This window comes from Bicyclus anynana, assembly GCF_947172395.1.
Source record: "Bicyclus anynana chromosome 26 unlocalized genomic scaffold, ilBicAnyn1.1 SUPER_26_unloc_1, whole genome shotgun sequence".
Taxonomy (NCBI): Eukaryota; Metazoa; Arthropoda; class Insecta; order Lepidoptera; family Nymphalidae; genus Bicyclus; species Bicyclus anynana.
In genome coordinates this window covers 8,696-30,650 of record NW_026441250.1, presented here as the reverse complement: position 1 = coordinate 30,650, position 21,955 = coordinate 8,696, and the positions used below count along the sequence as shown (strand labels likewise).

The following is a 21,955-nucleotide window of genomic DNA, read 5'->3' as shown; positions in this document are numbered from 1 at the left end:
TGTGACCTTCGCAATAATTATTGTAATTGCTAATATGACGAGGGCCTGCAGCAGTCACACATACCACATCTCCTAAAGGCCGCGGTTTGAAATATAAATGCATACGGGAATAAAACAACGACAACTTAATTAACAAATCAAACTGTAACCAAAATAAGACCCTAGAATGGCAGATTGAGTGACCTTGAGTGGACCTTGAGTGGAGTCACGTACTTGTGAACGTTGTGTGTAGGGTTAAAGGTACCTTTGACTGTTAACAAACACTCCCCTTTTCCACTCAAGTCACTCTCCCCGCCTATCCCAAGTAACACATAAAGAATTACACAACAAGAGATGTGGACGGCTCGAACGCCACGAACACACTGAAGCCAACACGAGATCAAGTGACGTCATATCCGTCACAGACTACTATTTCCAACACTAAACGGCGATAACACTAGTTTTCGACGCGTTAGCGATCGTAGATATCATAATTATTATGTTGGTATCTTATATACTTTCGTCATTTGGCGAATCACTTCATTTCGGATTTTATCCGGAAACTTGCTATCTGCCAAAGCAACCACGGTTTAAATTCCATAATAATTATTATATAATGATTTATTTATTTTGCTATCATCCGCGAAAAGCCGACGAACCCATGCGACAACGTCACCCAGGTCCGACAAAATACTCTACGTACGTTTCACCCCGAAACCGGAGCATCCTCAGGAGATGTTGACTTTACAACGTTGTTGTAGAGTCAACATCTCCTGTTGTAGAGTCGGTGTTTCGCGGATGATAGCAAAATAAATAAATCATTATATAATCATGATGAACTTCCGCAAAGTAACGCCTGCTTCTATCCAATCTATAATAATTAGCTACCGTACTTAGTTATGGTAAGACCATACGCTGGGACACTTACGGCCTACACAAAATGAGGCATATCGGGGTACTGCAGGCTCTAATTCCACAATACTTCGTGCTAGTCTCCGTCCGAGGCACGAAGGAAGAATTTTAATTGCTACTAACGACCTGCGCTGGCTTCGCATGAGTTTTTTCCTGTTATTGAAGTATTCATTAGGTAATAGGACTCAAAAGTGATTACAAAAATAAGAAAACTAATGTCGAACAAAGGTTATGTTTAGGTTATTCACAACATTTGTTAGGACAACTTAATTAACAAATCAAACTGTAACCAAAATAAGACCCTAGAACGGCAGAGAATGACCTTGAGTGAAGTTACGTACTTGTAAACGATGTGTGTAGGGTTAAAGGATCCTTTGATAGTCGACTAACACTGCCCTTTTCCACTCAAGTCACTCTCCCCGTCTATCCCAAGTGACCCATAAAGAATTACACAACAAGAGATGTGGACGGCTCGAACGCCACGAGCACACTGAAGCCGTCCGTACCGCAAGTCGTTACAACGCGGCGATAACACCATGTACTCAATAAAATTACAATCTATTTAACTTACTTTGTCGGCCTCGGTGGCGCAGTGGTATGCGCGGTGGATTTACATGACGGAGGTTCTTGGTTCGATCCCCGATTGAGCCGATTGAGGTTTTCATAATTGGTCCAGGTATGGGAGGCTTCGACCGTGGCTAGATACCACCGTACCGCTAAGCGATATAGTATTCTGGTGCGAGGTCGTGTAGAAACCGAAATGGGTGTAGATTTTTATCCTACGTGTAAATAGTTATCCCGCTTCCATTTTAGATTGCATCATCACTTACCATCAAGTGAGATTGTAGTCAAGGGCTGACTTGAAAAAAATCGTTATCGACTTTTGCCTTTTGTGATAAAATTGGGGAAAAAATGAAAATTATATTTTTATTTAATAAAAAATTTATTCATAACAACCAGACAATGTACATTACAGCGCATAGTACTAAAATAATATTATACAAGTTATTTTTATACCTATTTATCATTCTAAATTAAGCTAATTGCTAGATGCCGGATTATATGCATATGCAGTTGCCTATGCTAGACATTTTTGTTAAACAAAATCATTTAAAAAAAAACTTTGTGAAACGGAAAATAACTCACAATTTGTATACATATAAAACATGTGTTAGTTATACTATTTATAACTGAAGAACGGCTAGACCGATTTGGCTGAACATTGGTGAAGAGGTAGCTCATAACCAGGAGACGGCTACAGGATATAGTAAAAATTATATTTTATTTTTTAATAATAATTAGGTACCCGTCTCCGACTCAGTGAGAAAGGCTGAGTATTTATATTAAAGGGAGATGGTCCATTTCAGATCCACTCTTGTACCCAGTATCATTAAAATTAAAAAAATACAAGGATCTTATTAAAATTGATTAAAGTGAGTAAATGTAACTAAATAAAAAGAAATAAATAAAATTAAAACCCTATTTTTTGAGTTCAATCAAGATGGCGCCCATATAGCAACTATGACATGACAATTGACAGCAAACGTCAAATCGATTACTGTATTGAAAACGTCATCAATCCGCCATTATTACCCGTATTAGTGTTGCATTTCTTGGGAGACAATAAATATTATTTCGAAAGAATTAAAGTAAATTCGTAGATTTGTATAATCAAAAATAGTTAAAAAAAATTTCTTTTATTTCCGCTAGGGTACAATGACTGGACCTGGGCTCCATACAATTTTGGACCATCTCCTTTCTTACAATAAAGGAATAGTCAAGTATTTCCCAAGACTCAAACCCAATACCTGTGATCTACCCATTTAACAAAAAGTATTATAAAGAACAAGTGTACACACGACAGAACAAATAACATTTTTCAAAAATAAAATACAAAACGCCATCTATAAGCCACTGACATAACTGCATCGCAACAGGTGAAGTGTACAAAAAGGGATTGTTTCTATGTTCTTTAACAACGCCATCTCCTGGCAGTTCAAGATTACAAACACAGTTTCACCATGCCTGTAGATGGCAGCATTCATCTTAAAAAACCCCTCAAAAAACAACACACTTTTTTGTTAGTGAACTTGGGTGCGAAACAGGTCCATAGTCTAAATAGTCAAAGTAAAAACCGATTACGCTTTTCGTAATGTTCACCGTAACGCATTTACGTAAAGAAGTTTTACTCTAAGAAATAATTAGTACAATTCAAACAAATTTTACATCGGAAAATGTTTATCGGTTACTAATATAAATATTTACAGTAAACTATAATTATTTGTTTAATAAATACTTATCACTATATTTATTAGGATTTAGGTAATATTACATAAATATTATAATTTTAATTGGTTTTAATGTTATTGGTTTTAGACAACGATATTTTACACTAGAGATAGGGCACTAGCGCATCAAAACTGAGACGGAAGAATGTGCATAATAGGAATGATGACAGTTTTTTAAATTGTATATAAATTAAGAGTATGCTAATAGTAAAGTAATTTTGTAAAAGTAACAGGGTATCTGCGATCATTACTTTCGGAGCTACAGGGATTTGGTCAGATTTGCGGTGCTGCCGCGGATCCTTGAAAAACGCCCCATACAAAATGGTACGAACTTATGACGTCGTAGGCAATTAATGATCGTTAGATTTGTATGGGCGTTTAAACAAAATTACTAATATCTTTGTTATTTCTGCGTTTATGTTTATAGTTCACATATTAAAAAATAAAACTAAAACTGTATGAATTTTCATCAAATTACGATAAAATATTATTAGTAGATTTTGATATTTTATAATCTTATTTATTTTGCAAATATCCAGTCAATCTTTGCTTTTTATGTGTAAATTAGTTAACTTTGACCTTATTTACCCGAATGTATCATAAAAATTAATATATTCAAACCTAGTCATCATCCCCATTGTCTTAATTTCATTTAGATGCATAATAAACAACAAAAGTTAATTTGATCTTGATCACTGGCCTGTCGATAGCAAATGTCATTCCCATACATTTTTCTAGTTCAAAAAGTTCCAAGCGTTTGCGATCGTAAAACGAAAAAGAAGTGTCAAAACTATATGTGTATACTAGTGGACGCCCGCGACTTCGTCCGCGTGGAATTTAGTTGTTCACAAATCCCTCGGGAACCATGGATTTTTCCGGGATAAAATGTAGCCTATGTGTTCATCCATGCTATAATATATCTTAATACCAAATTTCAGCCAAATCGCTTCAGTAGTAGCGGCGTTAAGGAGTAACAAACATCCAAACATCCATACAAACTTTCGCGTTTATAATATGTGTGCGCTCAGTGGAGTAGCTAAATTCGGATCACTTTTTGCGATGATTTTTTAGGGACGTAACATATCTATATTATAAAATATCGTTGGGCTTTATAGACACAAATGCAAATATTAAATAAAAATTGGATGCAATTTTCCTTAATAGCGATGCAATTTTGGATTGAAGGGCCATAATATGTTCGCTAGTTTTTAACCGACTTCCAAAAAGGAGGAGGTTCTACGTTCGGCTGTATGTATGTTTTTTTTTTTTTTTTTTTTTTTTTTTTTTTTTATGTATGTCCAGCGATAATTCCGTCAATTATGGACCGATTTTGAAAATTCTTTTTTTGTTTTGTAGGGTTTACTTCCAGGGTGGTCCCATGTTTTTCATGTCAGGATCTGATGATGGCATCCTGGAGAAATTGAGGGGAACTTTCGAAAGTTGTAGAGACGGCTAGTACGTTTGTTAGTGTTTCCATAAGGTATTTTAAACCACTACATCTTTATGAAGGCTTGGAGTTGGTCTGATGATGGAGCCGAAACACAGACGATGGAACTCGTCAAGGATTTACAGCAGTCACCTTTTGTTTGGGCTTGATTAATTTGTATTGATGAGTACTTTCCACCTATATGGGTTGTGACTGTATTAAGGGTCTGGTGATGAAGACGAGGGACAGTGAAGAGAACTCCTCGACGGTTCACAGTAGCTACCTTGTGTTTGGACTTGATAAATTTGAATTGATGAGAACTTACGACCTAGATGGATTGTGACTGTATTAAGGGTCTGATGATGAAGACGAGAGACAGTGAAGAGAACTCCTCGACGGTTCACAGTAGCTACCTTGTGTTTGGACTTGATAAATTTGTATTGATGAGAACTTTCCACCTAGATGGATTGCGACTGTATTAAAGGTCTGGTGATGAAGACGAGGGACAATGAAGAGAACTCCTCGACGGTTCACAGTAGCTACCTTGTGTTTGGACTTGATAAATTTGTATTGATGAGAACTTTCCACCTAGAAGGATTGTGACCTTCAATCTTGTTTGTGGTCTTCATCACCAGACCCTTAATACATAAGGGTCTGGTGATGAAGACGAGGGACAGTGAAGAGAACTCCTCGACGGAGATAGGTTGTGACTGTACACACGCAGTGGGTATGCTAACACTAAAAATAAAAAAATAAAAATTTTAATAAAAAAAATTCAACCGACTTCCAACTCAAAAATTAACCTAAACTAAAAAGCAAAAAATAACATCTTACCTATGTGCTACCTTCTGATCAATTTGAAGGCGGTGCCAATTCAGTGTCATGTTTTAATTAAAGCCGTTTCTGAAAGAACCACAGAAATTTTGTAACTTAAACGGCTTGAATTAAAACATCACTGGCTTTAGTTAGTTTAGGTTAATTTTTGAGTTGGAAGTCGGTTGAATTTTTTTTATTAAAATTTTAAATGAATCTATACTAATATTATAAAGCTGAAGAGTTTGTTTGTTTGATTGAACGCGCTAATCTCAGGAACTACTGGTCCGATTTGAAATATTCTTTCAATGTTAGATAGCCCATTTATAAAGGCTTTAGGCTGGATATTGGATTTTCAAAAAATTAGGGTTCCTTCCTGAAACTTCAATAATGTAACCCAAGGTGTACAAAAAGGTAAGGGTAGGATAGAGGTAGACTAAGGGTTGAATACGGGGAAGCACAGGGTTAGGCTAGGGGCAGGGCACAGTTAGAGTAGGATAGGGGTAGGTTAGGTGTAGGGAGGGAGTAGAATAAGATATGGGTATTGAAATGATAATCTATAGTAAAACTGTTACTAAAAAAATACTATGAAACCGAAAGGGGTGTGGATTTTCATCCTCCTCCTAACAAGTTAGTCCGCTTCCATCTTTGCATCATCACTTACCATCAAGTGAGATTGTAGTCAAGGGCTAACTTGTAATGAATAAAAAAAAATACTCTACACTAAAGTCATGCTCGAGGAGTACTGTTTACTAACAAACAAATTAGAAATGAGAGTAGAAAACGGATGTCATTTCATAACTTTTTCTTTAAAATTATGTATTGTTTTTTTATAAAATATTATTCAAAATATATATTAACTATATCTAATTGTTTTAAACTTATTAATCGAATTTATTTTCATTTATTTAAGAACAAGTTAATTACAATTATTATTAGGTGTGAAATGACTAGCGATTTATACCCTAATTTTTAATTCGTTTGTTGGTAAACACTATTCCTCGAGTATGGCTTTAGTATAGATTAATACGAAAAATAACGTTATTAAGGTCACAGACGAAGTCGCGTGCATCCGCTAGTGCTAGTGTAAGTTGGGAGTGTTCGGTCGCGCCTGCAGGCCTACACGTCGCCGTCGTCGGGGCGGTGCCGGTGTAGTACGGCCAGGCGCTGCTGCGTCACCTCCAGGTGGTGCTTGCGCCACTTGATCCGCCGGTTCTGGAACCACACCTTCACCTACCGAGAAGATCATCACATTATAATGATACTCTTAACATTTTATGACAGCCTGGTACTTTTATGAGGAACGTGCCGACGCCGGGCGGTTTCACCCGCGTGGTTCCCGTTCCCGTATATATTCACTATTTTCAAATGTTAGCTTTCTGTATTTTCCGTTGAAAATAAAAAATACTCGTGAAAGAATTATTTCGATATGTTAATTGTTTCTCAAGATATAAGCGTTTAATGTGCGTGACGTCATCGTACAACACATGCCTACCTACTGACGAAGTAATGGCTAACCGTTATGCCTATTTCGGACTACTTTAGTATTTCAGTAGAGTACGAACAATTTTTAGATTTATCGCCCAAAAATCGTTCATACTACGATACGCAATACAATGACGTCACGTACAATATCGCGACTGTTAGCGGGAGTCGATATTTAAGCGATCTTTGAATGCATGTAAAATCATAAATATTTGGTATTTTTGAATAAAACAAAAACTAGTGTATCTGTATTTAAAAAAACTCTATTGTAACAAAATTTCAAGTGATTTAGCATACCTAGTAATATTCTCCATTATAGCCTTCCTCGATAAATGTGCTATCTAACACTGAAATAATTTTTCAAATCGGACCAGTAGTTTCTAAGATTAGCGCGTTCAAACAAACAAACTCTTCATATCAGCGTTATATTATTGGTCTATACAACTTTTCTCTTTTTAACCGTTCTGTAAACACATGACATCATGTAACCACTTTATGATAGCCTGGTACTCTAAATGAAGAAAAATCCATCATTACCAACCCTTTTTTAACCGTACGTACATCTATCTACCTACCTTCACCTGACGAAGAGATCATCAATCACATTATCATTTTGATCTCTTCACATTTTATGACAATCTGGTACTTTTATAATATATGAAGAACAATCTTCATCATTATGAAGCCTATTTTAACTGTTCTGTAACCCACCCACACGCACCTTCACCCGCCGAGGACACATCATCATTATAATTTTGTTAGCATATCTCTTTCGATTTTATGACAGCCTGGTACTTTTTGAATTTATGATGAACGTAGAACAATCTTCATAAATGCTATCTGAAATGATTTTTCGGATCAGTAGTTTCTGAGATTAGCGCGTTCAAACAAACAAACAAACACTTAATATCAGCGTTATATTATTAGCCCTTTATTAACTGTTCTGTAACCACACCTTCACCTGCCGAGGAGACCATTCATTATCATTTTCTTAGCTTATATCTTTCCAATTTATGACAGCCTGGTACTTCTATGATGAATGAAGGAATAATCTTTAGCCTATTTATTTTTTATTATATATAATTAATAATTAGCCTATTTTTATTAAACCTTATTTTAATGGCCTAGGCCTTCTTCTTTACAGGACAGGGGAAATGGAGCTTAGACCCACCACGCTGTGCCAATGCTATTAGGTTACTGGTTCACCAAACATATGTTAATACTAAAACTATCTAATTTGAAGATACTATTCGTACTATACTATACGTATACTATTACTCCAGCTGCTCCGGCGTGAAAATCTGCTTGCTTCTGCCAGACCTGCCGCCCACACTGGCAATGGCAATGGCAATGGCAATGGCAATGGCAATGGCAATGGCAATGGCAATGGCAATGGCAATGGCAACTACAAGAAGTCACCTGCGCCTCGGTGAGCTGCAGCGCGTGCGCGAGGTAGAGTCGCTCGGGGCCCACCATGTACTGCTGGCGCTCGAACTCCGCCTCCAGCCGCTCCAGCTGCTCCGGCGTGAAGATCGTGCGGATGCGCTTGCTTCTGCCAGACCTGCCCACATTTCACATTGGGTATTTAACATTTTTTTCTATTGCGTATTCAAAGGCCTGTGGCGCAGTGGTATGCGCGGTGGATTTACAAGAGGTCGTGGGTTCGATCCCCGGCTGGACCGATTGAGATTTTCTTAATTTGTTCAGGTCTGGCTGGTGGGAGTGGCTAGTTACCACCCTACCGACAAAGACGTACCGCCAAGCGATTTAGCGTCCCGGTACGATGTCGTGTAGAAACCGAAAGGGGTGTGGATTTTATCCTACTCCTAACAAGTTAGCCCGCTTCCATCTTAGATTGCATCATCACTTACCATCAGGTGAGATTGTAGTCAAGGGCTAACCTGTAGAGAATAAAAAAAAAGGTTTATTAGAAGGCTCAAAGTCACTCAGCGGGCGATGGAGCGAGCTATGCTTGGAGTTTCTCTGGGTGATCGAATCAGAAATGAGGAGATCCGCAGACGAACCAAAGTCACTGACATAGCTCCTCAGACCAATTATAGAAGGACCTGTATCGCACTCATAGTCCAGAACAAAATTGTCTGTCATTTTCTGAGCAAAACGAGCTTAGATTTGGTATATATCTTATACTAAACTAGAAGTTTTTGCCCGTTTTTTTACACAATTCAATTACACAAAAAGGTATTTTTACGGAGCTCTTTAACCGACTAACACGATTACAGCTATTTAACATCGATTCTATAGAGACAGTTTTTATAATCGCATTAGATCGTTGATCATATACTTTGACAGAAAAGTAACGTCTAGCGAGGCAGGTCCTATACAATAATTGGTCTGAGCATAGCTCAGCGAGTCGCGAAGCTGAAGTGACAATGGGCAGGCCACATAGTTCGAAGAGCCGATGGACGTTGGGGTCCCAAGCTGCTGGAATGATGACCCCGCACCGGAAAGCGTACTGTTGGTCGATCCCCCACTAGGTGGACCGAAGACATCAAGCGGGGAGCCGCTGGATGCTGGCGGCTCGAGAATGTTTGGAAGTCCATGCAAGAGGCCTATGTCCAACATTGGACGTCCATCGGCTGATAATGATGAATGATGATGATTCAAACAATAACAAATTGGTTAAAAAGTTTAACTTATTGCAGACACCGAAGAATTACTCAATGCAAATATGAAATAAGCTAAAATATTTGTTTACACCTATATAATCTAATTTTTGACGGCCTCCGTGGCGCAGTGGTATGCGCGGTGGATTTACAAGACGGAGGTCCTGGGTTCGATCCCTGGCTGGGCAGATTGAAATTTTCTTTAATTTGTCCAGGTCTGGCTGGTGGGAGGCTTCGGCCGTGGCTAGTTACCACCCTACCGGCAAAGACGTACCGCCAAGCGATTTAGCGTTCCGGTACGATGCCGTGTAGAAACCGAAAGGTGTGTGGATTTTCATCCTCCTCCTAACGAGTTAGCCCGCTTCCATCTTAGACTGCATCATCACTTACCATCCGGTGAGATTGTAGTCAAGGGCTAACTTGTAAAGAATAAAAAAAAAAAAAAAAAAAATAACGTTTCTGCTTACTGTTTTACTTTACTTTTCTTTTTTGTAATGTAGTCCTATTCATTGTAATTTTTGTAATTAGTCCTAGTCCAACGGAAAGCATTAGAAAATCCTACTTGGTCTCCACGATACAGATCAATCTAGTGTGGAGACCACAGGCAATGTTATTCGTTTTTTCTATCTATTTTTGGTCAATAAAGATTTTATTTATTTATTTAAAGTCTCAAAACCATAGTTCATCACTGGCAACACGCATTATTCGAAGACTTTTGTCTGCAGGCACTAATAATTTGTAGACGAAATAATATCGCGTTCGATATCGTTCAAAGTTCCAAAACGGCCCTCTAAGCCGAGGTCCGAGTCTCAGTAGAGACGACCTTATATAGTCGTTCCGCCCATCTATTCCATGTCTGCCTTCGGGCACTATCAGGCGATGGTCCTCGCTTAAACGCCCCGGTGACGCTCTGAGGTCCCACTGAGAAGCCTACGCAACTTACACAATCAGAATAAAAATACGTTGGTACCTATAACTGTAATATATGATGGACCAATATAGCCCCTTGTATACAGTGACAGTCTACTATTTACCCATTGGAACAAGTGACAGGGTGTGTTCTGGACTTCAGCTGTGTCGCCTGCGGCCGCAGGTCTGGTCTGGGACTGTCTGCAACAAGAATACAATATCAGTTTACCAACAAGAATACATGTCAGCTCACTAACAAGAATACATGTCAGCTCACCAACAAGAATACATGTCAGCTTACCAACAAGTATGCAAGAATATATGTCAGCTTACCAACAAGAATACATGTCAGCTCACCAACAAGAATACATGTCAGCTCACTAACAAGAATACATGTCAGCTCACCAACAAGAATACATGTCAGCTCACTAACAAGAATACATGTCAGCTGACCAACAAGAATACATGTCAGCTTACCAACAAGAATACATGTCAGCTTACCAACAAGTATGCAAGAATATATGTCAGCTTACCAACAAGAATACATGTCAGCTCACTAACAAGAATACATGTCAGCTCACCAACAAGAATACATGTCAGCTCACTAACAAGAATACATGTCAGCTGACCAACAAGTATGCAAGAATATATGTCAGCTTACCAACAAGAATACATGTCAGCTCACTAACAAGAATACATGTCAGCTCACCAACAAGAATACATGTCAGCTCACTAACAAGAATACATGTCAGCTGACCAACAAGTATGCAAGAATATATGTCAGCTTACCAACAAGAATACATGTCAGCTCACCAACAAGAATACATGTCAGCTCACTAACAAGAATACATGTCAGCTCACCAACAAGAATACATGTCAGCTCACTAACAAGAATACATGTCAGCTGACCAACAAGAATACATGTCAGCTTACCAACAAGAATACATGTCAGCTTACCAACAAGAATACATGTCAGCTCACTAACAAGAATACATGTCAGCTGACCAACAAGAATACATGTCAGCTTACCAACAAGAATACATGTCAGCTTACCAACAAGAATACATGTCGTGGCGTAAAAAGTAGAAGAGTCATACTAAATTGAGTTTCTATATGTAACAAACCTCATTGGTGGATATCATCAGAAGGTAAATGACATGAAGGATGACAGATTGGAGGATGACAGAAGAGAAAGGAGATGGTCCAAAATTGTATGCAGCCCAGGATCAGTCATTGTACCCTAGCGGAAATAAATGACAGGTATTTTTTTTATTATACAAATCTACGAATTTACGTTAATTCTTTCGAAATAATATTCATTACCTCCCAAGAAATGCAACAATATTATGGATTGTAATGGCGGATAGATGACGTGTTCATTGCAGTAATCGATTTGACTTTTGCTGTCAATTGTCATGTCATAGTTGCTCTATGGGCGCCATCTTGATATTATAACTCAAAAACTTTTTATTAACCGATTTTTTTTATTTATTTCTTTTTATTTAGTTAGATTTATTCACTTTAATAAATTTTAATAAAATCCTTGTATTTTTTAAATTTTAATGATACGAGATACAAGTGTGGACCTGAAATTGACCATCTCCTATAAAAGGCACAAAACCAGGCACAATCAATCAATCAATTTATTTCTTTGCAGATACATGCATTATTTATACAGGTGGTAGATGTAGATGGTAAATGTATCTTGCCAATTAGGCATGCAAATTATAAGTAAAAATATGTTTAAAATAAATTCGCCATTAATGTGTGCGTGCAACTAGATATAGCATTAATATATAACAGACATTAGATAGATATAGCATAGCAATTATATCTAACAGACATTAGATTGATTAACAAAAGTCTGAAGTATTATTCCGAATACGAACTGGAAATGAAGTAAAAGGAATTTCATATCCAATGTGTGTAATTATAAATTAATTATTATCACAAATACAATATAAGTAGCAGAGCACTAAGTTACCAGTAAAAATGTATATTGTATGGCGGTAACTATATATATACAACCACCTGACAACGTAAAAAAAAATAGCTCTGAGTAGGAAGACATTATTTGCTAATGGAAAAGTTATATTTATTACAGTTTCAATGATTGCTTACGTAAAAAAATTAAAATTGGGCAGAGTTAGCCATACATTATATTGACAATATTATAATAATATTAATTGTAGGTATTCGGACTTTATTTTTATTTTAGAATTATTGTAATTTATAAAAACAGATTTATATTTTTCACGCCAACTAGGGCTGAATTAGTGTTAAATACAATTTACAAGACCTATGTATAAAATTTATCTACATGTGCCTACCATATTCTGGCAAAATAAAGATATTTATGATTATATCGAACTGGTGCTAAATTTTCAATACAAGAAGAAAAAAAAATTAAAGTGTGCACATTTCAAGTTTTTCTCACAGAGTAACCAGAGAGTCTTTACAAACTGCGTGCGGAAGCCGGTGCAATCCATGAAAAAAAAAACATAAGCCACGCGTCTCTTTGACATCCGCATAAACAAACTTTTTTCATAATTTGTATTTCAAAATTTAACACTAACAGGCTATCCGAAAAGGAATCTGGATATTAGCTCCATGCATTGCCATCGAAAAATCTTGGCACTTTGTTAGACAATGAAAGTTTTCGTGTGGCTCTAGGACTCAGATTGGGTACACCATTGTGTTTAGAGCACAAATGTCCATGTGGGAAAGAGGTGAGTACATTTGGAATCCACGGGCTTTCATGCCAAATGAGTGGCGGTAGGCTATTTCAGCATGGCTCTCTTAATGACATAATAAAAAGGGCTCTTGCCACCATAAATATTCCTGCGCTAATCGAGCCGTTAGGAATCAGTCGGGATGATGGCAAGAGACCTGATGGATTGACGCTGGTTCCTTGGGAAATGGGGCGGGCCTTAATGTGGGACGCTACATGCGTCGACACATTAGCACCGTGTCATATCAGGGAGACAGAATCAAGACCGCAGCAGAAAAAGCTGAAACTGGTAAGTGGCTCAAGTATGCCTCTCTGACTGAGAGTTACATATTTGTACCTTTTGCCGTGGAGACCCTTGGGCCATGGAGTCGCAGTGCCAAAAAATTTTATCGAATAATTTCACCGCGGCTAGTTGCCTCGACTGGTGACAGAAGGGCTGGCTCATTTTTTGCGCAAAGGATCAGCCTGGCTGTACAGCGCGGAAATGCAGCCAGTATTCATGCCACCATTCCACGTGGGCATGATTTGTATAGTTATTAGGATAAGTTAGCTTAAGTTCCATATTGTATTCTTTCTCAATAAAAAAAAAAATAATAATACACTAACGACAATTACGTAAATCAATATAATAATCTATAATAACCATTAAAAAATACCTTATTAATTTAGTTTTTGTGAACAGTTTTTAAAATATTTAGAAACGTATGAAGCCATTTTTCTTGAATAATATTGAAAATTACTGATGCGACGGTTCGTATCGTACTGACAAGAGAACGTATTCGTTTTTTAATTTCGTATCCGTACCGAGTACGACACCGTCATGTTCCGTACGCTACATCTGTTTATTATTGATTAATCTGTGGGTTTTCTACAAAATATCTTACAATATCTGCCAACTCGCTTAAATTTACTTTGCTTTACCTTATAAATTCGTCATTTCTTAACCAATTTCGAAAATCTTTTATTGTTTAAAAGAGTATATTTCCAGATTGTTCCCATTTAATTTTCATGAAAATCGGTTCAGTATTTTTGTGTTAAAATGAAATTAACGAAATGGCCCATACTGTGGCGTTTTCGTTTAATATGCCAGGACACATCAGAAAAATAAAACCTTTTTAACAAAAAAATTGAGCCGACTTCAAAATCACAAAAATAAACTCATAACTGAAAAATAACATCGTATGTGCTACCTTCTGATCACTCTGAAGGCGGAGCCAACACAGTGATGCATTAACTAAAGCCATTGCATCGCTGTGTTGGCTTTCTACTTCCTAATAATCTTACTAATATTATAAACGCGAAAGTTTGTTTGGATGTTTGTTACTCTTTAACGCCGGTACTACTGAAGCGATTTGGCTGAAATTTGGAATGGAAATAGATTTTACTCTGTTAACACATAGGCTACTTTTTATCCCGAGAAAATGTATGGTTTCCCGAGATTTGCGAAAATTGATTATTTTAATGATATGAATGTTTGTTACTCTTTCACGCCTCGACTACTGAACCGAATTAGCTAAAATTTGGTATTGAGATAGGTATATTATATCATAGAGTATAATAAATAATTAAAATATAATACGGACTTCAAAAACACAAACGTATGCAGAAAAATAATAAACGAAAGAAAATATTATAAAATTTTCTAACTATAGATCACTTTGAAGGCGGTGCCAATGGTCCAATAAATGGGTCGACAATCAATTGTCTACCGTTATCCTAGCTTTAGGTTTCGAATTCATTTCATGTTTATATGAAAAATCTTCGGAATGTACCCTTTATAATAAAAAAAGAATTATTAAAATCGGACCACTCAATAAAAAAAATACTTGGTTTTACACTAAAATTAATCGGTAACGGTAAACAATCAACCATCCCCTGTTTTCGTAATGTAAAACAAAGCATATTTTTTTTATTGAACTGTCCGATTTTAATAATTCCTTTTTTAATGAAAAGGGTATATCCCGTAAATGGTCCCATATACTTACATTTAAAAAACAATTTCAACTCAAAGAGTATGAAAACAAGGGAAGATTGATTGTTAATTTTAGTGTTAAAACAAGCATAACTTTTTAATAGGTAGTCTGATTTTGATAATTCTGTTTTTAATAGAAAGAGTATATTATTCTGAAAATGGTCCAATATACATTTTAAAAAACAATTACAACTGTAAGGGTAGGAAAACAGAAGATGACTGATTGTTTTCCCATTAATCTATACTAATATTATAAAGCTGAAGAGTTTGTTTGTTTGATTGAACGCGCTAATCTCAGGAACTACTGATCCGATTTGAAAAAATCTTTCAGGGTTAGATAGGTCCATTTATCGAGGAAGGCTATAGGCTATATTTTATCCCGGTATTCTTACGGGAACGGGAACCACGCGGGTGAAACCGCGCGGCGTCTGCTAGTTGTATTATAAAACTGTGCGTAACTTGTAACAGAGTTGTCCGATTTCGATAATACTTTATTTTTTGTAAAGGGTATTGTTTGAAGTAGTTCCCAAATAAAAAAGGGAAACAATTCCAATCCTAAAGGTAGGAAAACAGGCTACGACTGATTGTCTACTCATTAATAATTGTATCATTCGCACCGGCTTCAAAGTAATCAGTAGATAGAGAATATTATAATGTTTTCATTGCTTATTAGTTTCCTGCATAAGTTTGTGTTTTTGAAGTCGATAGTGTTTTATGATTTAATCATTAATTATATAAATAGCATATTTATTGTTTAAATACCTAATATAAATAATTATGTGCCCCCTCCAAAAGGTTTCTGATATCAAAAAACAAACATAAAAAGAGTTGTTTCTGAGGAGGTCGAGGAAATATGATCTATTGATTCGAATAACTCTTCATATACTCGTACCTACCAGTTGCTACTTAGCTGTTATAATACGTAGGTAATTTCATTATAAATATTTTACTTCCGTGAATTTTTCCACGTATCCATAGATAACCGTTTACCCAATGATCATTGTGCAATTATATCAATTTCGTTAGCAATATTTGTGGACGCAGACCTCTGAAACGTATCTACCATAGATACGCAGATCTTAATATATCAGAAAAGGTCTTAATATATTTTTCAAAATCTTTATTACTTACTAGCTGACGCCGCGCGGTTTCACCCGCGTGGTTCCCGTTCCCGTAGGAATACCGGGATAATATATAGCCTATAGCCTTCCTCGATTAATGGGCTATCTAACACTGAAAGAATTTTTCAAATCGGACCAGTAGTACCTGAGATTAGCGCGTTCAATCAATCAAACAAACAAACAAACAAACAAACAAATAAACAAACAAACAAACAAACAAACAAACAAACAAACAAACTCTTCAGCTTTATAATATTAGTATAGATAGGTTTTTCTTTATTATAAGTTGTAATTGTTATTTTTGTTAAGGATGGCGAGAAAAGAAACTCGAGGTCCACAAACACACCACTTTAATAACACAACTCTTCGAATAATATCACAAAACTGAACCCGCCTCATCCATGAAGCCACGTTTTTTATACCTTTTCAACGGAAATAAACAAGAACAAAATATAGTCAAACATCAATCTTTTATCACGTAAATTGACATAACTTCATTTATGAATTATGTCAATATACGTTTTTAAATCTATTTATTTACTTTAGTTTAGTTTCGTATATTTTAGTTTAGTTTTAAGAACAAAGAATTACTCGTCATTATACGTCATGGTACCCGTATATTGACAACACTACAGTTATAACCAGGTTGTTTGTAACGTATAATGTAGCATATCCGTTGATACAAATGCCTTCTTATTTCATTTTCTAACATTTTGTATAAAATTATTAGTATTACGTCGTCCATCATAGAATTTCAAATCGGTAGCCCAGTATCCTAGGGTGGGCACTGGACTATTCTAGGGTGGGCCCGGCCCACCCGGCCTACCCGCTATATACGCCTATGCCAATGATAATTTTATACCCAAAAAGTGATCCGAACTATAGGCTACAAAACTTAGCGCACATGCACAATTTTGACTTTAATTCCATTATTTATTTATGTATTTACACCTCCTGAACATACAACTAGACATTGTAGACAATTTAGGTCTTATTTGTTTATATAACGTTCGTTGTTGAGCACAACTAACATCGAGATGTTAAAATTTCCTCTTTTGAACGCCTCATTTTTCATGACCTAGTAACACATCTAACAATAGGTATTTAATATCATTGCGTTTACCTGAGAGTCTGTGGACCCTAACAAAAATATACTTAAACAATACACATCACTATCTAGCCCCAAAGTAAGCATACAGAGTAGCTTGTGTTATGGGTGCTAAGATAGTTGATATTATAATATTCATATAATAAATGTAGGTACTTAATATTTTACAAACGGATTTCAAATCAAAATATAGTGGTACACGACCTCGCATATATTTTAAATATAGGTATTTAACCATCCAACAATACGCCACACTATAAGATAAACAAGTAAAAAAACTCATCCCCACTTTACAGGGAAGGTACCCTAAACAAAATATTTTTCAAGATTTCATTTTACGGTTTTGTTTAAGTTTTTAATGTCCATAAAATAAAATAAATAATAATCATCAACCCATATTCGGTCTCGAGTCTCCTCTTACAATGAGAGGGGTCAGGCCAATAGTCCACCACGCTGGCCCAATGCGAATTGGCAGACTTCACACACGCAGAGAATTAAGATAATTCTCTGGTATGCAGGTTTCCTCACGATGTTTTCCTTCACCGTTTGAGACACGTGATATTTAATTTCTTAAAATGCACACAACTGAAAAGTTGGAGGTGCATGCCCCGGACCGGATTCGAACCCACACCCTCCGGAATCGGAGGCAGAGGCCATATCTGGGCTATCGCGGCTCTTAATATCTATACTCATGCTAAATTTCAGCTTTCTAGTTGTAATAGTCAGACGGATAGACGGACATGGCGAAACTATAAGGGTTCTTTGTGAAAATGTGGGATTCGTTTCTTTAAAAAACGCTTTTGGTATGCAAAGTACCTAAACTTCGTCTTTTACACTAATTAATTTGAACAAATAGTTCTAAATTTACTACGATGAGAATGTCTTTGGCGGATTGTCTAACGAAATGCCGACAATCTAAATATCGCAGTCACTACTGATACCAGCTGATTTGTAATTAAAATTTTATTATTGACTAGCGGACGCCCGCGACTTCGTCCGCGTGAAAGTTGTTGTAAACTTTCAACTACCCCTATCCTAACCTACCTCTACCCTACCCTACCCTATCCCAACCCTACCCTACCCTACCCCTACCCTACTCATTAAGGCTGCACTTCTTTATTTATACGCCTATTTTTTCCTCCCACCGCGAGTCGCGTCGAGCGCGGCAACCGTTACACAAAAATAATCCTTAAAGCATGAATTAGTATTCACGCGCGTATGGCTTAGCGTATTTCATGTATAACTTTGGTGTTTCTTTACCGATTTTTATGATTCTTTTTTTATTGAATAGGTAATAATGTTAACTTTTTTAATAGGGATGAGTGATGAGTATTATAAACATAAGAGTAGACAAATATAATTAGAAAGCTCCGAACTGCTAAGCTATCGGGAGTTACACGTGTTATTGTGAGTCAACCATAAAAGATAGACATATATATGCTGTTGTGTTTTTTTAAATAATTTTAAGGAGAACATTTCCGTCATACATGATTTCTATGTAACTTTAACCATTTAGGCTGTACACGCGACGGAAGCTTAAAAAATGGAGTAACTTCTCCCGTTTTCTCAACATTTCTCTTCACTGCTCTGCTCCTATTGATCGTAGCGTAATGAAAAGTATACTATAACCTGCCCAGGAGTATGTAGAATAATTATACCAAGTTTCGTTAAAATCTGTCCAGTAGTTTTTGTTTCTATAAAGAACATACAGACAGACAGACAGACAGACAAAAATTTTACAGATTGCATTTTTGGCATCAGTATCGATCACTAATCACCCCCTGATAGTTATTTTGGAAATATATTTCATGTACAGAATGTACAGAATTGACCTCTCTACAGATTTATTATAAGTATAGATTTGCATTAAAAGCTTTTGTTGGGAATAAGTTCGACAATAGTGCAACATACAATGTGAGTTTCGGATTCGTCTCTATTTCTCTCTATCAATAATATCTTGTTAGACAGAGAGAAACCCTAAAAACGTACCTTGTCTTAACGCCGGCGGCACACCGACCATAGTCCTACAGAACCCATCGTTCAACCTCTGCATGTCATGGCCCGCGTATAGGTAGCTCTGCAATTGTCTTTGGTTCTGATGCAACCGCTCTTGCACGCTTAGGTTCATCACATCTTCCTCCGAATTCGACAAACCCAAGATGGCCGCTATAGTGAATGATTTCCCGCCCAAATTGGTCCCTTTCCCGGACAAGTCCACACCAAAAACTGAGGAACTGTCCTCTTCTTCCAAAGAAACGGGCGACGTCGACGTGTCTATGTTCTCAGAGAAATTGTCACCGAATTTCTCGTCGTCTATGCTCAGACGATCGATGTTTTGTTGGTAAATCAAGTCCGATAAATTAGGATACACGGCGTTCGGCCTTTGCTCCATCATTGTTAAAAAAAACAAAACAACAGATAATTTGTTTTTTTTTTTAATTTACTTTATACGCCATGGATTCGCACTTTGACATTTTCGCACATCGAACACTTTTGTCACCACAGATTGTTTAAGTTTATTTAAATTAGTTTAGTTAACTATTTAATTGAGCAGTGTATTAGCGGTGGGGGTTAATTGGGGTATATTTAGACCTGTGCACTAAATGGCGGATGTCGCGCGATTGCGGTGCGGTTTATGATTAAAAAGTCGATTTTAAAATTGGAACCGGGGCGGGGCCAGACGTCAAACGATCGGTTTGGTGGGAAAAAAATGACATCGCATAAAGCGGTCAATTGAGGGTAGATGATGGGTAGTTTGCCCCCGGGGGTGAGAGGGCGCCCTCCCATTGGCGGAGGAGGGACGCATGCGCGGTAGGGGGCGGGGCCAGATTTAGTGGGTGTGGTCGCACTCTGATTTGCGGTCGCAAAAGCCTTTGATTGAGACAGGGACGTATTGAACAACGTTATTATACTAATGATGGCTGAAAGAAGATGGTCCAAAATTGTATGGAGCCCAGGAAAAATATATTTTTTTTTAAATAAATACTTTTGATTATATAAATGTACGAATTTACTTTAATTCTTTCGAAATAATATTCATTATCTCCCAAGAAATGCAACACTAATAAGGGTAATAATGGCGGATTGATGACGTTTTCAATGCAGTAATCGATTTGACGTTTGATGTCAATTGTCATGTCATAGTTGCTATAAGGGTGCCTTCATCATAACTCAATAACTTGGGTTTAATGTTATTTTTTTTTATTTAGTTAGATTTTAACAAATACCTTGTATTTTTAAAATTTTAATGATACGGGGTACAAGACCCTGGCCCTGAAATGGGCCATCTCCTTTAAAAAAATACTTACACGATTTTTAAATTAAGTTATACCAGAAATTCTTAACTTTAATGAATTAATATCGATATATTTCGGACCCGTGATAGCCCAGTGGATATGACAGCTGGCTCTGATTCCGGAGGGTGTGGGTTCGAATCCGGTCCGGTCCGGTCCCAACTTTTCAGTTGTGTGCTTTTTAGGAAATTAAACATAACAAAATCAAAAATCATTTATTTCAAGTAGGCTCAGTTTACAAGCACTTTTGACACGTCAGTTGACTATTTGTAAAGATTCTACCACCGGTTTGGAAGGCAGGTTCTGCTGAGAAGAAACCGGCAAGAAAATCAACAGTTGCTCTTTTGAAAAAGTCATGCAATATAATAATTTACAATTGATAACAATTACAATTTCTTATACTTTTATTTCCTGTGTGAAGGTGGAAGCTAAACCAATGGACTCCAAGCGCTTTTATCTTTAAGGAACTCATCAATATCCACTAGGCTGTCACGGCTCATCAATCATTTCAAGTAAGTAAGTTTTTTTGACGACCTCTTTGGCGCAGTGGTATGCGCGGTGGATTTACAAGACGGAGGTCCTGGGTTCGATCCCCGGCTGGACAGACTGAGATTTTCTTAATTTGTCCAGGTCTGGCTGGTGGGAGGCTTTGGCCGTGGCTAGTTACCACCCTACAAAGACGTACCGCCAAGCGATTTAGCTTTCCGGTACGATGCCATGTAGAAACCGAAAGGGGGGTGGATTTTCAACCTCCTAACAAGTTAGCCCGCTTCCATCTTAGACTGCATCATGTGAGATTGTAGTCAACGGCTAACTTGTAAAGAATAAAAAAAAATTCAAGTAAGTAAATGTTTTTTTTAAAACATTGCTCCGAGTCCGTCCCTGAGCGCAGGGTGAAACAATTTAATATCATAATCGTGCACCCCCGCGCGCTGCTCGGGGTAATTATTGACTTTGTGGAGATATTAATATTGTGAGTCTGCATTGGTTCCGGTTGGGATGTTCCAGTTACTGTAGGTTAGGTGTAGGTATATTTAGATTACTATAGTAGACCCGCGACTTCGTACGTCAGCAAATCGGTGTAGGGATACCAGTATACTTTCTTTCCCTTTTTATTGACCACTAGCGGACGCCCGCGTCTTCGTCCGCGTGGAATTTAGTTTTTTACAAATCCCTCGGGAACCATGGATTTTTCCGGAATAAAAGTAATCTATGTGTTAATCCAGGGTATAATATATCTCAATACCAAATTTCAGCTAATTCGGTTCAGTACCTAGTCGAGGCGAAGAGTAAC

The 21,955-nt window shown here is 37.1% G+C and overlaps 1 protein-coding gene across 1 annotated transcript; it reads right to left on the bottom strand.

The window, feature by feature from the left end:
• Positions 1-6,389: 6,389 nt before the first annotated feature.
• Positions 6,390-19,993, bottom strand: LOC128199766 (homeobox protein GBX-1-like). Its single transcript, XM_052890933.1, has 4 exons — positions 19,358-19,993; positions 10,562-10,637; positions 8,323-8,464; positions 6,390-6,651 (listed from the first exon to the last, which is right to left on the bottom strand). The coding sequence occupies exons 1-4, from the start codon at positions 19,761-19,763 to the stop codon at positions 6,538-6,540; spliced, it is 738 nt and encodes a 245-aa protein (XP_052746893.1). The 5' UTR covers positions 19,764-19,993; the 3' UTR covers positions 6,390-6,537.
• Between the last annotated feature and the right edge of the window lie 1,962 nt (positions 19,994-21,955).

Excerpts from the sequence above, each read along its gene's own strand:
- LOC128199766 (XM_052890933.1), bottom strand. The coding sequence starts at position 19,763 with ATGATGGAGCAAAGGCCGAACGCCGTGTATCCTAATTTATCGGACTTG. Across the intron at positions 10,638-19,357 it reads GCCGCCGGCGTTAAGACAAG|ACAGTCCCAGACCAGACCTG; the intron begins GTACGTTTTTAG and ends TTCTTGTTGCAG. Across the intron at positions 8,465-10,561 it reads CCTGTCACTTGTTCCAATGG|GTCTGGCAGAAGCAAGCGCA; the intron begins GTAAATAGTAGA and ends AAATGTGGGCAG.